This window comes from Centropristis striata, chromosome 6 (assembly GCF_030273125.1).
Source record: "Centropristis striata isolate RG_2023a ecotype Rhode Island chromosome 6, C.striata_1.0, whole genome shotgun sequence".
NCBI lineage: Eukaryota > Metazoa > Chordata > Actinopteri > Perciformes > Serranidae > Centropristis > Centropristis striata.
The window spans coordinates 15,742,198-15,761,925 of NC_081522.1; the positions used below are offsets into that span (position 1 = coordinate 15,742,198).

A 19,728-nucleotide genomic window follows, 5' to 3' on the forward strand; every position below is an offset into this window, starting at 1 on the left:
TCTATGACTGCGCGTACGAGGAGGGGAAACCACCGCCATGCGAATATTTGATACTTTAATCGTCTCTATAAACCGCCCCTCATGCGTTTCAGATTATCCAGCTGTATTTGGCTCTTCCGGTTGAGTAGCCATACCGTTGAACTGCGGTTGTCAGCGTGTACCGCTACTCGCCGCTTCAGACCGACTTTACACACCGCCCTTCCTTTACTCTTCGCCCGGAAATTAACGATGCAGTCGAGGCAAAATGTGACCACCAGCAGCAGTTGCCGGGAGGAGGGCTTGGGCAGAGCGGAGAAGCCAGGGCCGGAGCTTTTCACCAACATCCCGTCCGTCATAGCAGAAGATGCGGGTCCTCCGGTGGTGAATAAACTACTGGGGAACACGCTTGTCGTTAACGAGAGAAACTTGAGGACCCCGAGCCCCCTGTTTGGGGCCGACGGTGATGACGACTCGGAGGCAGAGGCTTTCCGGGATGGGAGAAGTGAGGAGGTGGACCGGGACACCAGGGACAAGGCGTTTGCTTGGTGCCAAGACTTTCTGTCAGGGTCGTGGAAGAACATCAGAGAGAGTGATTTTCAGATCAGCATCGTCAGGTAGATAATGTCAACTACAACTGTACAAGCCCTACTAACATGATTAGAATTTAATGGTATGGTATTCATTTAAACATTCATGTGTAATGTGTAGCCTAAAACCGCTATTGTGTGTCGATTATCTCACATGAGCCATATTGACTTTATAATTACCGTAATTTACTTGGCTGACTGTAATTATTTTCACTTATTCGATCATCGCAGGTAAGGTGGACATGAGCAGTCCAAACAAAGGGAAATTGTTTTTTATACTCCTCGAGGCGTCTTGAGGAGTTATTTATTTTTATTGACATTGAAACACGATAATGTACTCAGTTTGGGAACCTCTATCTTATGCTGATGTTATTGACACTTATGGCATATTTGTTGTGATATCCATTCAGCATCCCTCTAACACTTATATATTAGATTCAAGCTGAATCTTATCTTTCAAATCTATACAATGGCAATAAATGTGAATCATGGAACTGTATGGTCATTACACAGTAATGGTACTATAACAACCTGCCACTGTTTGATTAATGTATGTATAATGGTAATTTAACTACACAGTAATAAACAGTAAGGGGTGAATTTGAAGATGCAAAGATAAATATACAGTAGATATAGTATTGACAATAATAACAGTGTGATATAAATGCACTGTACCCCAGTGGTAAATATGTACAGGTCAGTATGAGAATGCTTTAGTACAAATAATCAGTTGGTTTACAACAGATAGGAAGGGAAAGTAGTTTTATCTGTGACACTGAGATTGCCAGTACACTGTGGTAGATGTCATGGCCCAAAAGGTTAAACACAACATAAAAGCATTCTAAGAAGAATCTACTGGTGTTGTTTGACTAGATTCTATGGGGTCACTTTAACTTTGCTCCAATGTGGTAACGCTGGTGTTTTTTCTTTTCAGTGGTGGACTGAGTAACCTGCTGTACCTCTGTAGTTTGCCTGACCATGTGCACTGTGTGGGAGAGGAACCCCGCCAGGTGCTCCTCAGAATCTATGGAGCCATCTTACAGGTCCGTCTGTCCAAAAGGGGTCCTCTAGAAATTATTTAGCCGTTCTCTTAACATTAAAGTATGAACTAAACCAGAAATGCTATTAAACTGTCTGTCTGTCTGTCTTCCCTTCTGTGATACAGGGGGTGGACTCCCTGGTGTTGGAGAGTGTGATGTTTGCCATCCTGGCAGAAAGAACTCTTGGACCAAAACTTTACGGCATCTTCCCCGATGGACGCTTGGAACAGTACTTTCCGGTATAATGCATACAAAACTGCACACAAACTTTTTGTCTTTCCTGCTTTAGTGTTTCAACATCTTTTGTGGGTGGAGGCACAGTGACACTTTCTTTTACTTTAATAAGATGAAATAGATACATGTTATTATTAGGGCAGGGACTCGATTAAAAAAAAATAGTCTAATTAATTAGAGGCTTTGTAATTAATTAATCAAAATTAATCGCATTTTAATCGCATATAAATATTTGACCTGAGAACAGGGAGAAGTAATTTTTTTCACATGGATTTTTAGTATACCATTGAATAATAACTGAATTCATAAGCTTAAGCAACAAAAATATTGTTTATTTTTGTTGAAGTCCAACAGACCAGTGCAATTTTTGTCATTAAGTGTAGCAATAGCATCTTTAGAAATATAGTACATTTCATAAATTCAGGTAGCCTATAGGTAGGTAGACCTTCTGTAAACTATAATGCTTTGGTTTTTTAAGTAAAACACAATCCACGCTAGCTACCACCCTAGCCGGTAGCTGCTATATGTTTTGCATTGAGGTGATACTTCCATCCGTTGGTTTTTTGTAACAAAATGTCCCATCATCCACGGGGCCAACCAAAGCATCTCATCAGCTTCTTCCTTCATGTTCACTGTGGTTTGTTGTTGTCTGAACTCATGAACGCTAGTTGGGGGTCCAGTATAATCGGTCCGCCTGAAACTCATCCAGTGAGAAACGTTCTGCGGTGCAAAAATAAGTGTGATTAAAATGCGTCAATTTTTTAAATGCGTTAATTTTTGTGTAATTAATTAATCTTAATTAACGCATTAAAGTCCCGGCCCTAGTTATTATGTAAAGCATTCAACATTCAGGGTTAAAATAAAATGTGTTCATCTTTAGAAATACATTCACATCATTCCACAATTTCACAATTGTGCAGATATAAAGACCCTAGTGTTTTTACTTGAGCTCGTTCCTAATATAAAGGAAGCATTTATATCATCTGTTTTCCTCTGTTTTCACAGAATACCCGCATGCTCACAGATCAACTCTCCGATTCGTCCATATCAGCTGAGATTGCCACCAAGTTGGCACGTTTCCATGAAATGAGCATGCCCTTCAACAAAGAGCCTAAGTGGCTGTTTGGGACCATTGACAAGTATGACACCTTGATATAAACACTCTTTATTTTACTAGAGTCATCAGGTTTTTAAAAAAAAAAAAAATTGTACTACAGACTTTTTTTTCTTTAGATACATGGATCAAGTGATGAAGATTAATTTTGTGCGTGAAGCACATGTGAAGAAGTACAAGAAGCTGATGAAGTTTGACCTGCCTGCTGAGCTGGAGAGCCTCCGGTGAGTTATGAAATACTGTATATTGCATTGATGCATGCATAAAGGTGTGGGAAACTGTAGGATAAAACCTCTAGCATCCCCTTTCCCCTCCTTATAGTATCAACCAGTGTCAGGAAGAGACTATGCAAAGTAAAACCCTTCTCCTCCAAAGTTTCCAGTCAGTTTCAAAATAACTTTGAAGGCAAGGAACTAGGGGTGTGCCATATCGTATCGTTCACGATAATATCGGTATATTTTTTTTATGGTTAAAAAAAATGCATATCATGATATTGTCAACGTTCCTACTTCTTGATGTAGTGGCGTAAGGTTGAGTGTCTGTCAGTCAAGCTTTCAAAATAAGAGCACAGTGTTTTAAGAGAATCTACCACAGAATTTTCAAGAAGATTGTCAAAATAAGATAGCTTAAATAAAACATACAAGAACCGTTATTCTCATTTACAAAATGTCATTAAAATATGCCCCTGGAACCCCTAAATGGTTATTTTTATTATAAACATAAAATTATATTAGTATTAAGAGTCAAGAGTAATTTTTTTGTATTTGGCAACTGTTGAGATTTGCACTTCAAACTACATTTTTGATTTTTATTTATACAGACTAAAAAAAATCATATTTTCTATATCTTTTTAAGTATTTCCTAATTTCGTCTAGAATATCGTTATCGCAAAAATAGCCTGCAATATCGTGATATTCTTTTAGAGGCATATCGCCCACCCCTACAAGGAACAGAACAGTGATGCAATCACTATTGCACAACTGAAGCCAAGCACCAACAAGAAGTTGTTTGTGACAGAGTCATATCATATTACCAACTGTACATCCCATCTTGACTTTAGGAATTAAATGGTGAAATGGGTCTGTGCAGACTATTTTTTCTGCCAGTGAGGCTACAAGATAACCCTGTGAATGTGTGGATTCTGAAAACAAATGTGGGAGAGCCATAAGGTTGTTTTTCCTGTCATCTGGCAAATGCTCAGCTGTTTCAATTTATATTAATCCAACATGTTATGATGTCACAGTAAAGCCCAAAGGCTTGATTCATTTGTGGTCTTATGTTTGCTGTATTTAATCAATATGTCAACACACAGCATAAAACCTGCCTTTTGGAACTTGGTGTATATGTATATGAAATGATTATGTTAAAAGAATTAGGCTTTTAGGGTTATAGTTTAAGATTTGTTGCAAACGAGATTGTAATCTTGGAAAAAAGGACAAACTGCAGTTTTGTTTTTAGTCTAATGGATGACCTTTGTCCCAGTGCCTCCACGACTTCACTGACGCGTCCTCCAGGCAGTCTGACCTCGACAGCCAATAGAAAGTCAACCCAGTGTTTATTGTCAGTTTTTATCTATGAGCACATTTGTTATCTTGCAGATATGTGGCAGTCTGACTCTGAATCAGACATTAGATGTGCCAGCCACTGCTTGTAAATCCCCTGGCTCATTGCTTCTGTCATTAAAGTCCTCAAACACATCTGATGTGATAACATATTTTCTTCAGCTTCCACAGATATAAGACTGAAAGACATGATGTTCTTGGCTTGCTCTAGGCAGTTCAGTCTATCAGAGTGACTTCTAGGGTTTGGTTTTTTGTCTTCCCACTTGAAGAAATTATCCTCCCATTACATTCAGGTGCACAGTTATATACTCTCAATCTTACAAGAGTTGAAAACTACTTTTGCCACTTGTTCAATAAGCACTTCTGGAGCTTTCTCAGTCGTAGACATTTGGTTATTTAACTGTGTACATACAGATAGCCAATGCTTTGAAATGCTCTGTATTCATCACTGATAATGCTCTAGGGCTGCAACTAACCATTCATTTCACAATTGATTATTTTGCTTATTATTTTCCTGATTAATCTATTAATTTTTGGTCAATAAAATGTCAGAAAAAAGTTTTAAAAAATACAATGAAAAGTTTTTTTGCTTCTCTTTGCATGAAAAAATATTTAAATGATTAACTGATCATCTGATATTTGATCACTGATCAAATAATTTGCCATTGATTTTGTTGCTCGACTAATTGATTAGTTGACTTATTGTTGCACCTCTAGATGCCTCAATATACCTTTCATCCAGTACAAGTACAAGGAGTTCAGTGTTTATCTCATGTATTGTGTCTCAGTAAGAGTGACATTGAATTAATATGATACAACGCAGGCTGCTTTGCTTGCAGTAAAATAGTAAAAGTTGTAGATAACATGACCTGTTTATGTGTCATTACCTCAGTGCAGTTACTATGGTCTAGGACACCTTCCCTTCAATGTTTTTTAATGTGAACGCAGAAGTTACACTACCTGTGAATGTAAGACTGACTGAAGTTATTTTTCTTCTCTCCATTTTTCTGTTACTACCTACTCTGTTCTCCGTATCTTCTTTTCTCCACAACAGCACGTTGTTGGCAGCAACTCCTTCACCAGTGGTTTTCTGCCACAATGACGTCCAGGAAGGTAAAAACTTATCCTGTCCTGTCATTGCATCCGTATCTTTACACCTCTAATTTTGGCTGATTGATTGACCCCCTCTGGCTTCAATGTCACATTTCCTGGAAAGCAGTATATTACATAAGTCAGAGACTCGACTGTAGTTATTTATAGGAACGGCTCACATTCATATGCATCGTCTTTTAATTGAAAATTAACCTCTGTAGTAGATGAGGTGGCAGTCAGAGATTAAGGTTTCTAATGAATGGGACTGTCTCACACTAGGCTGAACTCCGATACCAAAAGTAGGTGGATACCCGAACATTTTACCCATGTGTGATTGCAATGTATTTGAGAACACCTATATACCTTTTCAAAATATCATGTACGTCACGTCACATAAGAAGGGGGCGCTGGATACAAGAGAAAGCAGGAAAATTAGGAATTTATTGCTTTAAATGACAATTACATTTACCTTTAACACTGATCAAATATTATCATAAAGTTAAGCAAATTTCTCTTTGAAGATTTACCATAATTGCAACTAAGGGGTCTTAACTTTGAACCTTTTACTATTTCATCGATTTATGAGATACAAATTAATCAATTACTTAGCAAATATATGTATTCTGCATTAGAGATTTTTAGCTGTGTGCTAAGAAATGTGACTCAAGAAGTAAAGTGGTAGCTAAAGAAATTGATATAGCATAAATATCCCCTTTGGTCACCACATACAGGTGGTTTGGTGAATGCTCTGTGTGCAAATAGTTGTTAGAGTAGTTTTGTTGCCTTTCGTAAATAGACTGAGTAGTTTCGTTACCTTTCCATATAACAGAAAAAGTTTTCAGTGTTGTAAAGCTTAATTGTCCTCTAGTCTCCGAGAGTATGGATGGTGGTGGTTTTCTTACCTCTTGTTTTTGCTGCAGGTAACATTCTGATTCTGGAAGAACCGGACCCCAACTCAACAGAAAGACTCATGCTGATCGACTTTGAGTACAGCAGCTACAACTACAGGTTAACTGCAAACTCTTTATCAATTATCTCTAGTTATCAATAATGTTGAGTTGCACATCAACACTATTGATACACGTTGTTTAGGTTGTTTTGGCCTTTAATTGTACATTATGCTGTTGTGTATTAATATAATATAATATTTTCTTCTGTGTAGGGGCTTTGACTTTGGGAACCATTTCTGTGAGTGGGTATATGACTACACCTATAACCAGTGGCCCTTCTACAAAGCCACTCCAGAGAACTATCCCACCAGAGAACAGCAGGTCAGTCTTAAATGGCTTAAATCATCTATTATTTACTTGTGCTTGGAACTATACTGCTAAATCCTAATTTGTGTCAAAGTTAAAATACAAATTATTTTAAAAAGTCAAAAGTAAAGGTGAAAACTTGATTTAGTTCATGTGAAGGTCAGATAAAAGGTCAAAATGTTTAAGTGGATTTGATGAAATATAAAACCTGCTGTTACTTTAACTAGAAGCAGTAAATTAATTGGATTGGGGGTATTAGGGGTTTTCCTCAATATTTACAGTCATGCAGCATTGATGCTTTTAACTATTAAAACAGCTTACAGACTTGTAATAAGGATGTAATAAAACATTAACAAATTACTTTACTGCATTTATTAAACATGTTCATTTTTCTTTTCATTTCAGCTTCATTTTATCAGAAGTTATTTGGCTGAACAGAGAAAATACTCTACTCCTGATACTACTGACATTACCAGGGACCAGACACAGATAGAAGAGGACATGATCACTGAAGCCAACAGGTAACACATCTAATGATTAACATCAGCGTATGTATGATTACAAATGATCGTAGAATCAACAGAGCCCTGTTTTTTTTATGTCCTCATCATTTTTGTTTTGTTTTGTAGGTATGCACTGGCATCACATTTCCTGTGGGGCCTGTGGTCCATCATTCAAGCAAAGATGTCCAAGATTGAGTTTGGATACATGGTGAGCAAACTTTACTTTGCAAACACCAGCTGCATACATTTATTTCAATAAACAAATAAATGTTTGTCACTTACATATTTAATGTTAAACTTAGTGCCATATTGTTTTGCAGGACTATGCTCAGTGTCGTTTTGATGCCTACTTCAAGCAAAAAAAGCTCTTCTCCTGATTTCCACCATGTTCATCACAGTCTAATGTCTCTTTGTTGTGTTCTTGAACTCCAGTCCTATGCAGCTCTGCTTGTGACATGCAAGGTTGGGTGAAAGATAGACGTTTACATTTGAACACAATGCAGACAATCTCTTTTATTGAAGCACCTTTCCGTCTAGTGTGAAATTCTCTTGGAGCAGACGTAGCTCGAAAGCATTGAATGTTGTTGTCATAACTTGAAGGGCTGATGGTCAGTTATTGTCACGGACAGTGCTGGCTGCCAGAGGATTCATGTCTTTTCATTTCAGACCGTACCTCTTACTGTTATAGTCATTTTTGTTGTCCTAAACCAGTAGTATTGAGTTTAGCGTGGACGTTTTTTATACATCTCTTTAGTGTTTTAGTCATTCTACCTCACTTCATTCTTCTGATGTTCATTCTGCGTTATGGTATTCTTTCAAGGTCCAATTAAGTTAAAAACGTTCCTACATTCAACAAATTACTGCACGAGGGCTATTTTATACAGTATCACTGTAGTCAACTATACTGTTAATATAACCATTTGAACAGTTAAAAAGTTTAAATTAGCAATGTTGTATCTGTAAACTGTATGTTTCTACTACACCTTTACCGTCCACCTGTCATCTATGTATCATTCTGTACTGATGATTATATTAAGAGCTTTTTCTTTCTTTTTTTGTGTCTTTGCTAAGAACCATAACATGGAACATCTGCCTATTTTATTAGTTTAACTTAAAAAGTCCATTAGACACGTACTATACTATATGCAACCACATCAACCTGAATTGATTAAATTAGATCCAACAATAATCAAAAACTGTATTTTAATAAAGTCAAATCATGGTGATTTGAATGTGAAAATTCCTTTATAATTCTTTTTATTTTTCTTTATTTAGACTGACTCGTGTATTTTGACAGAATGTACTTCCATCAGTTAACATCACGATATCCTTGTTTTACATGTAGCCACATCCTTTTACCGAAGAGAAGGAAATAGAAGCTTGACTGTGCCTCATTTACTATTTACAGTGTTCAAGTACTGTTTTATTCTGTTAAAATGTATCTGCATTATGTCGGTCCCCTTTGCACTACTAAAATTTTCAAAGCAAATTAAACATGCTTAGAACTGTATCTGTGCACCTGTTTTCTTGTTTATTACTTTGTCTACTTATGTATTACATTGCTTTATTATGCATCTTCAGGTTGCTGTTTGCTGCCTTTGACACTGTTAACCACCAAATCCTCCTCTACACTCCCTGAGCTTGGTATCTCAGGATCTGTCCTGTCCTATACGTCCTACCTCACAGGGAGATATTTTAAAGTCTCTTGGAAGGGGCAAGTGTCCAAACAGCACATCTTATTCAACGGGCTTCCTCAAGGGTCTGTGCTAGGCCCCCTTCTCTTTTTAATATACCCCACTCCACTTGGCTGTATCATCTGCAATAATGGTTTCTCATACCACTGTTACGCTGATGATACCCAGCAATGCCTCTCCTTCCTGCCAAACAACCTTATGGCCTCTGCTCATATCTCTGCTTGCCTTGCTGATATTTCTACATGGATGATGGAACACCGCCTTCAGCTCAACCTCCCCAAGACTGAGCTTCTTCTCATCCAGTTGCTTATTGATATTAAAATATACTTTATTGCTCATCTATTATAAGTTAACTATAAGTGAACTATGCTTTTTGCAACTACCAGATCTAAAGCGAGAACAATTCCTTATTACTTGTTAATTAATGGTTATTAAGGACCTTATTATAAAGCGTTACCCAAATCTCTTTCTCTCCCATACAAAACAACAACTGGCACAACACCTTGCAGCACTCTCCCATCCACTGCACTCTTCCAGTGAAAGGTATCTGGCTCCGTCGCCGCTGTGGGGCCCTACGTCTCAAACTAAACTCTTCTCCTCTGTCGTTCCCTGTTGGTGGAACTCCATCTGATCTGCTTAGTCCATCTAAATCTTTAAGACACTAAAGACCAAGCTCTTTACTGGATGCCTTCGCACATAATCTACACAGATGGAAAAAAAAAGTACTTTTTGCACTGTCCTTATGCACTGCCTAATGGCACCTATGTCCTATCAGACTTAAACTTAAGCCATGGCACTTACTGTCTTATCTTTTGACTTGATCTTTGCTTGTGTTGTATGAACTCTCAAATGTATGTTGCTTTGGATAAAAGTTTCTGCTAAATGACATAGTAGAATTGTAGGTTACTTGTGCCAAAAACACGTTAGTGCATGCCCCTCCTGGAACCTAAACATATTCCTGTATCATCACCTCTATTAATGTTGCCTCAATGTGCCTAAATTTGTATTGCCTCTAATGTCTACATTGCAACGATGATTGTTTTAGAAAAGAGAAGTGGAAAAGGGAACCCATAAAGATTGCATAGTTGTGCTTGCCATTTCAAAGTTAAAAATAAGATTTTACAGAGAGTCTATCAGTGCAGTCTAGGAGAGTTTAAACCTGACTGAGCAAGACTTTACGCTGATAGGACAATAACATACAGTGGCAGCAGATCCGGATCGGCCAAACTGTCAACAGTTAAAAACTACTGACACAAAAAAAAAACTCCTTTTCACCCTTTGGTGGTGCGTCGTCCCATCCCCCTTATGAACAAACCCACGCTGTCTATGGGCGAAACAGTCGTGCCATTTTTTTATACTTTAATCGTCACTATTAACTGCACCCGATTTAGATTATTCAGCTGTATTTGACTCCCGGTTACCTAGCCATACCGGTTCTACAAGTCGTTATTTATAGTCATTTCACCTCGCCCTTCCTTAACTTTTTGCCTTGAAACTCAGAGTGCAGTCGCCTCGAAATATGAGCAGCAGCGGGTGCGGGGAGCTTTTCAGCAACATCCCGACTATCATAACAGAAGATGCGGGCTCTCCGGCGCATAAACTGACGGAAAACCCAGTTGTCGTTAACGAGGGAAACTTGAGGCCCCCGAGTCCCTCTGAGGATTATGACTCTGAGGCAGAGGCTTACCGGGATGGGAAAACCAATGGGGTGGACCGGTACACCAGGGACAAGGCGTTTGCTTGGTGCCAAGACTTTCTGTCAGGGTCGTGGAAGAACATCAGAGAGAGTGATTTTCAAATCAGCATCGTCAGGTTGATAATGTCAACTACAGCTGTACTAACATGACTAGAGTTGAACGTTCATGTTTAACACTGATGTAGCCTACATCCCTCTAACACAGTGACAATGCATGTGAATCATTGAACGTTGATTTCATTGCTGAAACAATCTATTGCTGTTAGATTAATGTATGTATAATGGTAATAAAACTAAATAATAATAAATTGTAAGGGGTGAATATGACAATGCTAAGATAAATATAATATTACCAGTATAAACAGTATGGAAGAAATGCAATAAGATATACACTACAGCAAGTAGAAAAAATATATATAATGCACAAGTATAAATAGTGCAAAAATAAACTAAGTGAGATATACAGTAGTGGTAGAAGTATTAGCATGCATGGGCTGAGCATATAGTACAGGTAGTTTATGCACAGTACTGGGTGTGGCAGTGATAATTAACTATAAGCCAGCCTGAGAACGCTTGATGTCATGGCCCACAAGGGTAAACACAACATAAAAACAATCTTGTGGTGTTGTCTGACTAATATTTCTGACTAGATTATGTGGGGTCACTTTAACTTTGCTCCAATGTGGTAACACTGGTGTTTTTGCTTTTCAGTGGTGGACTGAGTAACCTGCTGTACCTCTGTAGTTTGCCTGACCATGTGCACTGTGTGGGAGAGGAACCCCGCCAGGTGCTCCTCAGAATCTATGGAGCCATCTTACAGGTCCGTCTGTCCAAAAGGGGTCCTCTAGAAGTTATTTAGCCGTTCTCTTCACATGAAAGTATGAACTAAACCAGAAATGCTATTAAACTGTCTGGCTGTCTTCCCTTCTGTGATACAGGGGGTGGACTCCCTGGTGTTGGAGAGTGTGATGTTTGCCATCCTGGCAGAAAAAACTCTTGGACCAAAACTTTATGGCATCTTCCCCGATGGACGCTTGGAACAGTACTTTCCGGTATTATGCATACAAAACTGCACACAAACTTTTTGTCTTTCCAGCTTTAGTCAGAGTGTTTCAACATCTCTTGTGTATGGAGGCACAGTGACACTTTCTTTGACTTTGAATGGATTTTTTTTTAATTATGTAAAGCAGTCAACGTTCGGAGATAAAATAAAATGTTATTTTTTAGAAATACATTCACATTAAATACTCTTTAATTGCAACACCATCACGTTTGTGCAGATATAAAGACCCTTTACTTGAGCTAGCTCCTAATATAGGGGAAACAATCATCTGTTTTCCTCTGTTTTCACAGAATACCCGCATGCTCACAGATCAACTCTCCGATTCGTCTGTATCAGCTGAGATTGCCACCAAGTTGGCACGTTTCCATGAAATGAGCATGCCCTTCAACAAAGAGCCTATGTGGCTGTTTGGGACCATTGACAAGTATGACACCTTGGTACACTTCTTATTTTACTAGAGCTGTCAGTTTTTTTTTATTCAATGGCACTACAGACTTTTCTTTTCTTTAGATACGTGGATCAAGTGATGAAGATTAAGTTTTTACGTAAAACACATGCAGTGAAGTACAAGAAGCTGATGAAGTTTGACCTGCCTGCTGAGGTAGAGAGCCTCCGGTGAGTTGGGGCTCAGATATGAAATGGTCAAATGGTGTATATAAAAAGTCTAAAAGGTGGGAAACTGTAGGATAAAACCTCTAGCATCCCCTTTCCCCTCCTTATAGTATCAACCAGTGTCAGGAAGAGACTATGCAAAGCAAAACCCTTCTCCTCCAAAGTTTCCAGTCAGTTTCAAAATAACTTTGAAGGCAAGGAACAGAACAGTGATGCAATCACTATTGCACAACCAAAGCCAAGTGCCAACAAGAAGTTGTTCGTGACAGAGTCTTCTCATATTACCTACAGTACATCCCATATTGACTTTATGCAGAACTGAAACCTGTTCAACAGCTGCTGAAGTTTGAGGGCACCACCCAAGACCTCAAGAATATTTTAATCATCATGACTCAGATGATCAGCGCAAACAAAACAAAACAAAACAAAACAGAGGCTAAGAGGCTCAAACTTTGCTCTTGATGAAGGCTCTCAAGAAACACATTTTAATAAAATGGCTTCAATAATGTTTTATTTATTGAAGCTTGGAACTGCACTGGTATAGTAAATCAGTGCCAAAGCTAAAATACAAACTTCATATGAGATATTTTTTTTAAAAAGTCAAAAGTAAAGGTGAAAACTTAATTTACTTCATGTAAAAGATTAGAAAAAAGGTCAAAGTGTTGAAGTGGATTTGATGAAATATAAAACCTGCACTTACTTCAATTAGAATCATTAAATGAATGGATTTGGGCAATTCGTGGGTTTCCTCAATATTTACAGTCATGCAACATTGATGATTTTAACTGTTAAAACATGTCCCCTATTTTAATTTATAATTATTATTTTGTATGTAGTGTTGATTTTCTTATCAGTCTTCCCTGCAAACCTCAGACAGATACTACAGTGTTGATGTTGATGAGCTAAGGTCATGTCTTGTGGAGATCTATCGTCACATAGCACCATCTTGTGGTAAAACTTGTTTACAATTTTAAGTTTGAGAGACAATTTGCCAAAACTGTATCAAGGTTATAATATTTTTGGATTTTACATTAGTTTTAGTTTTAATTTCGTTGTTAATTTTTGTTTTCAAATTCAGTTTTTAGAGTGAGTTTGCTAGTTTTAGTTTAGTTTTTATTTTTAGAGGGCACCAACCAAAACCTCAAGAATTTTTTAATCATCATGACCCAGATGATCAGAGGAACAGAGGAGGGGAATTAAATGATTAAATGGGTCTGTGTAGACTCATTCTTTTCTGGCCTTGAGACTTTAAACTAACCCATAGCACATGTGGATTCTGAAAAACCAATGTGGGTCGGCAAATTGGGCACATTTGCTATATTGGAGATATGTAGCAGTCTGACTCTGAATCAGACATTAGATGTGCCAGCCACTGCTTGTAAATCCCCTGGCTCATTGCTTCTGTCATTAAAGTCCTCAAACACATCTGATGTGATAACATATTTTCTTCAGCTTCCACAGATATAAGACTTAAAGACATGATGTTCTTTGCTTGCTCTAGGCAGTCCAGTCTATCAGAGTGACTTCTAGGGTTTGGTTTTTTGTCTTCCCACTTGCAGGAATTATCCTCCCAGTACATTCAGGATCTCAGTTATGTAATCCCAAGCTTTCAAGAGTTGAAAACCACTTTTGCTATTTGTTCATGAATATGATATAACGCAGGCTGCTTTGCTTGAAGTAAAATAGTAAGAGTTGTAGATAACATGATCTGTTTATGTGTCATTGCCTCAGTGCAGTTACTATGGTCGAGGACGCCTTCAAAAGGATTTTTTCTCTTTTGGCCTAATTTTTCATGAATTAATAATAATAATAATGTAAAAGTTACAATACCTGTGAATGTAAGACTGAGAAGTTATTTTTCTCCTCTCCCGTTTTTTCTGTTACTACCTACTCTGTTCTCCGTATCTTCTTTTCTCCACAACAGCACGTTATTGGCAGCAACTCCTTCACCAGTGGTTTTCTGCCACAATGACGTCCAGGAAGGTAAAAACTTATCCTGTCCTGTCATTGCACCTGTATCCTTACACCTCTAATTTTGGCTGATTGATTGACCCCCTCTGGCTTCAATGTCACATTTCCTGGAAAGCAGTATATTACATAAGTCAGAGACTGGACTGTAGTTATTTATAGGAACGGCTCACATTCATATGCATCATCTTGTAATCATCAATCATCTTGAAAATGGCCCTCTGTAGTAGATGAGGTGGCAGTCAGAGATTTAGGTTTCTAATGAATGGGACTCTTGGGAGTCTCCACAGCACACAAGCTCTAGGCTGGACATGGATACCTTAACATTTTACCCATGTGTGATTCCAATGTATTCAATAGTACCAATATGTATTTTTTTAACATGTACTATATTTTTGTGCTGCTCCTCCTTCCTCCTTGCCTCAAACTATGCCACTGTCATGTCAGAAGGGGGCACTGGATACAAGAGAACTGCTTTCTCAGTCAATATTGACCCGTGTAAATAGACGTAAATAGTAGTTTCGTTGCCTTTCCATATAACAGAAAATGTTTTCAGTGTTGTAAAGCTTAATTGTTCTCTAGTCTCCGAGAGTATGGATGGTGGTGGTTTTCTTACCTCTTGTTTTTGCTGCAGGTAACATTCTGATTCTGGAAGAACCGGACCCCAACTCAACAGAAAGACTCATGCTGATCGACTTTGAGTACAGCAGCTACAACTACAGGTTAACTGCAAACTCTTTATCAATTATCTCTAGTTATCAATAATGTTGAGTTGCACATCAACACTATTGATACACGTTGTTTAGGTTGTTCTGGCCTTTAATTGTACATTATGCTGTTGTGTATTAATATAATATAATATTTTCTTCTGTGTAGGGGCTTTGACTTTGGGAACCATTTCTGTGAGTGGGTGTATGACTACACCTATAACCAGTGGCCCTTCTACAAAGCCACTCCAGAGAACTATCCCACCAGAGAACAGCAGGTCAGTCTAAACCCCGTATAGACAAACAAAACAAAACAACAACAAAACAACAACAAAACAAAACAGAGGCTAAGAGGCTCAAACTTTGCTCTTGATAGAGGCTCTCAAGAAACACATTTAAATAAAATGGCTTCAATAATGTTTTATTCATTTAAGCTTGGAACTGCACTGGTATAGTAAATCAGTGCCAAAGCTAAAATACAAACTTCTAATAAAATACTAAAATACAAACTTCATATGAGATATTTAAAAGTCAAAAGTAAAGGTGAAAACTTAATTTACTTCATGTAAAAGATTCGAAAAAAGGTCAAAGTGTTGAAGTGGATTTGATGAAATATAAAACCTGCACTTACTTCAATTAGAAGCATTAAATGAATGGTTTTGGGCAATTCGGGGGTTTCCTCAATATTTACAGTCATGCAACATTGATGATTTTAACTGTTAAAACATCTTACAAATGTCCCCTATTTTAATTTATAATTACTATTTTGTATGTAGTGTTGATTTTCTTATCAGTCTTCCCTGCATACTACAGTGTTGATATTGATGATAAGGTCATGTCTTGTGGAAATCGATGGGACAAGTGCTCTATGGTCACATAGCACCATCTTGTGGTAAAACTTGTTTACAATTTTAAGTTTGAGAGACAATTTGCCAAAACTGTATCAAGGTTATAATAGTTTTGGATTTTTCATTAGTTTTAGTTTTAATTTCGTTGTGAATTTTTGTTTTCAAATTCAGTTAGTTTTAGTTAGTTTTTAGAGTGAGTTTGCTAGTTTTAGTTTAGTTTTTATTTTTTGAAAATGCTTAGTTTTAGTTAAGTTTTTATTAGTTTAAGTTTTTTTGTAATGGGCTATATGTTGGGTGCCAGATTCAAAGAGGTCATAATAAATTTTGCCTTTATTTCCTTTGGTTTATCCATCTCAGCCCTAATAAGGTTATTAACTCTTACAGTTCAAGGTGTTTTGAATTTTGGTTCGAGTGTAGACATCCCAGTCTCAGTAAACATATTTACCATGTGTTGCATGTTCAAATAGAAACACTCAATTATGAATGAAAAAAGTTGACAAAAACGAAAACTAACATTTTCACTATAATTTTAGTTTGTTTTGTAACCACGCAATACAGTTTCAGTTAGTTATCGTTTTTTTAAAAAGTCTAGTTTTTATTTTTATTTCAGTTAACGAAAATATTTTTTCAATTCTAGTTTTCATTATTTCGTTAGTTTTCGTTAACTATAATAACCTTGAACTGTATCACATGAAATCAAATCCTGCCCTCACATATTTACACTAAAACATACTAAATACTTGTTGTCTGCTTGTTGGGCCAATTGTTTAAATCGTAATGTATTTTTTCTCTGCTCTTAACCCATTGAAGCCTGGAAAGCGGATACGTCGTTTTGTAGTATTTGTATAAGCTCTCAAATACTTTTTGAATTTCATTTCTATCTGCTACAGAGGCTGAAAAATCTATTATTTAGTAGAAGAGTTGACACTTTCGGTGGCGCACAATTTCCAGAAAAACTTCAGGTTTTAGGGGCTTATTTTAAAAACGCCCAGAGGTTTTACAGGAAGTTTTAGGCGTCAATGGGTTAAGTGATTGATTTGAACATTAGACGCTGAAGCTCTTTGGTTATTTTAAAAAATACACATTGACAAACAATAACAAAATAATCTAATGAGCATGTAATAAATTATTTACAGATGACTTTATTAAACATGGTAATTTCTTTTTCATTTCAGCTTCATTTTATCAGAAGTTATTTGGCTGAACAGAGAAAATACTCTACTCCTGATACTACTGACATTACCACGGACCAGACACAGACAGAAGAGGACATGATCACTGAAGCCAACAGGTAACACATCTAATGATTAACATCAGCGTATGTATGATTACAAATGATGGTAGAATCAACAGAGCCCTGTTTTTTTTATGTCCTCATCATTTTTGTTTTGTTTTGTAGGTATGCACTGGCATCACATTTCCTGTGGGGCCTGTGGTCCATCATTCAAGCAAAGATGTCCAAGATTGAGTTTGGATACATGGTGAGCAAAATTTTCTTTGCAAACACCAGCTGCATACATTTATTTCAATAAACAAATAAATGTTTGTCGCTTACATATTTAATGTTAAACTTAGTGCCATATTGTTTTGCAGGACTATGCTCAGTGTCGTTTTGATGCCTACTTCAAGCAAAAAAAGCTCTTCTCCTGATTTCCACCATGTTCATCACAGTCTAATGTCTCTTTGTTGTGTTCTTGAACTCCAGTCCTATGCAGCTCTGCTTGCTTTTATTGAAGCACCTTTCCCTCTAGTGTGAAGTTCTCTTAGAGCAGACGTAGCTCTATAGCATTGAATGTTGTCAGTTAATGTCATGGACAGTGCTGGCTGCCTGAGGATTCATGTCCTTTAATTTCAGACCGTACCTCTTACTGTTACAGTAGTATTGAGTTAAAGGAACACTCCACCGTTTTTTCATATTAAAACATGTTATTCGGTCAAGTAAGACGAGTTGATACAGACCTCTTGCGTCTCAATGCGTGAACTCAATCGCCCTGGCGTGCTGCGCCACTTGGCTAGCACTTAGCTTAGCTCAGTTCATCCAAACAGATGGACAGTTAGAAGCGACCAAACTCCTCCACGTTTTCCCTATTTAAATACAGCTACACGAGTAGTTAAACGACCAAGTATGGCGACACAAAATAAAACATGGCGCTTTTCTAAGCGGATAAAAAGGATAACTATAATGTATGGCGGAATAGCACTTGGGAGCACTTCGACTCGGCGCAGTAATATCATCACTCCTGAAAAATCTTCTCCCCCTCCCTCTCCCTCTCCCTCTCACTTCCGTCAACAGAACCAACGTGAGCTGCACCAGGAGTAGTAGTTCGAGCAGAGCTGACGAAGTATCAGGTTGTAGGAAGATATTTGTGAACAATCATGGTTATAACGTGCATCGTAAAGGGTTGCGATAACAAGCAGAAGGTATATAGTGCCGTTGTCGTGCCAAAAAGTGATTGCCTGCCAGAATCTGATTTCTGGCCGCGGGAGCGCGCACGGCAGGGGATAAAAAGGATAACTATAATGTATGGCGGAATAGCACTTGGGAGCACTTCGACTCGGCGCAGTAATATCATCACTTCCGCTCCCTCTCACTTCCGTCAGGAGTGATGATATTACTGCGCCCAGTCGAAGTGCTCCCAAGTGCTATTCCGCCATACATTATAGTTATCCTTTTTATCCGCTTAGAAAAGCGCCACGTTTTATTTTGTGTCACCATACTTGGTCGTTTAACTACTCGTGTAGCTGTATTTAAATAGGGAAAACGTGGAGGAGTTTGGTCGCTTCTAACTGTCCATCTGTTTGGATCCTAATGAATGAACTGGGCTAAGCTAAGTGCTAGCCAAGTGGCGCAGCGCGCCAGGGCGATTGAGTGCACGCATTGAGACGCAAGAGGTCTGTATCAACTCGTCTTACTTGACCGAATAACATGTTTTAATATGAAAAAACGGTGGAGTGTTCCTTTAAGCGTGGAAGGTGCTTTAGGGTTTTTGGCTAGCTTCTTTCTTCTGATGTTCATTCTCCATTAGGGTATTCTTTCTAGGTCTAATAAAGTTGAATTAAAACTTTCCTACATTCAGCAAATTACTGCACAAGGGCTATTTTATGTAATGTTTTATACTACTAATATATCCATTTGAACAGTCAAAATAAAATACTACATCTTTACTGCATGCCCATATTTAGTTAATCTTGTATTTTCTTTCGTCATCTATATATCATTCTGTTCTGACGATAATATTCAGAGCTAAGAATCATAACATGGAACATCTACCGATTTTATTGCGTTAACTTAAAAAGTCCATCAGACACATGTACTATATGCAACTCATTTTAAACAACCTTGTTCAAGTACTGTTTTATTCTGTTTCTCTGTATGATGTTGGTCCTCTTTGCACTACTGAAATATAATTTCCAAAGCAAATTAAACATACATGCTCAGAACTTGTGTAATTGCATCTATTTTTATCTTGTTTATTACTATGTCTACTTATGTATGAATTTGTATCGGTCTTAATGGACCAGTGTGTAGGATCTATAGGCATCTAGACAGCAACCAATTGAATACAGGTTATTTTACTAATGGAAACATAATTCTGAATGTTATATTACATTTCTGCCACAAAAGCTCTCTTAATCCTACACATTGTGTCTTTAAAATATATTTTAGCAAATGTAGTGATAGATTTTGTGAAAGATAAAGTTACTCTCATAACTGCTATGTAACTTGATTGCCCCATGATGACGTGGAGAGCAGAGTAAAGGAGACCATGTTT

General features: G+C 37.6%; 2 protein-coding genes across 2 annotated transcripts; both read left to right on the top strand.

Moving 5' to 3' along the window:
- LOC131972850 (choline/ethanolamine kinase-like) lies at positions 1-8,877 on the top strand. Its single transcript, XM_059334604.1, has 11 exons — positions 1-593; positions 1,501-1,609; positions 1,732-1,845; positions 2,846-2,979; positions 3,074-3,178; positions 5,571-5,629; positions 6,529-6,616; positions 6,771-6,879; positions 7,270-7,385; positions 7,494-7,575; positions 7,688-8,877. The coding sequence occupies exons 1-11, from the start codon at positions 82-84 to the stop codon at positions 7,742-7,744; spliced, it is 1,485 nt and encodes a 494-aa protein (XP_059190587.1). The 5' UTR covers positions 1-81; the 3' UTR covers positions 7,745-8,877.
- A 1,596-nt stretch (positions 8,878-10,473) lies between these two features.
- On the top strand, positions 10,474-17,897 carry LOC131972852 (choline/ethanolamine kinase-like). Its single transcript, XM_059334606.1, has 11 exons — positions 10,474-10,873; positions 11,469-11,577; positions 11,696-11,809; positions 12,111-12,244; positions 12,331-12,435; positions 14,357-14,415; positions 15,035-15,122; positions 15,277-15,385; positions 17,131-17,246; positions 17,355-17,436; positions 17,549-17,897. The coding sequence occupies exons 1-11, from the start codon at positions 10,581-10,583 to the stop codon at positions 17,603-17,605; spliced, it is 1,266 nt and encodes a 421-aa protein (XP_059190589.1). The 5' UTR covers positions 10,474-10,580; the 3' UTR covers positions 17,606-17,897.
- The last annotated feature ends 1,831 nt before the right edge of the window (positions 17,898-19,728 follow it).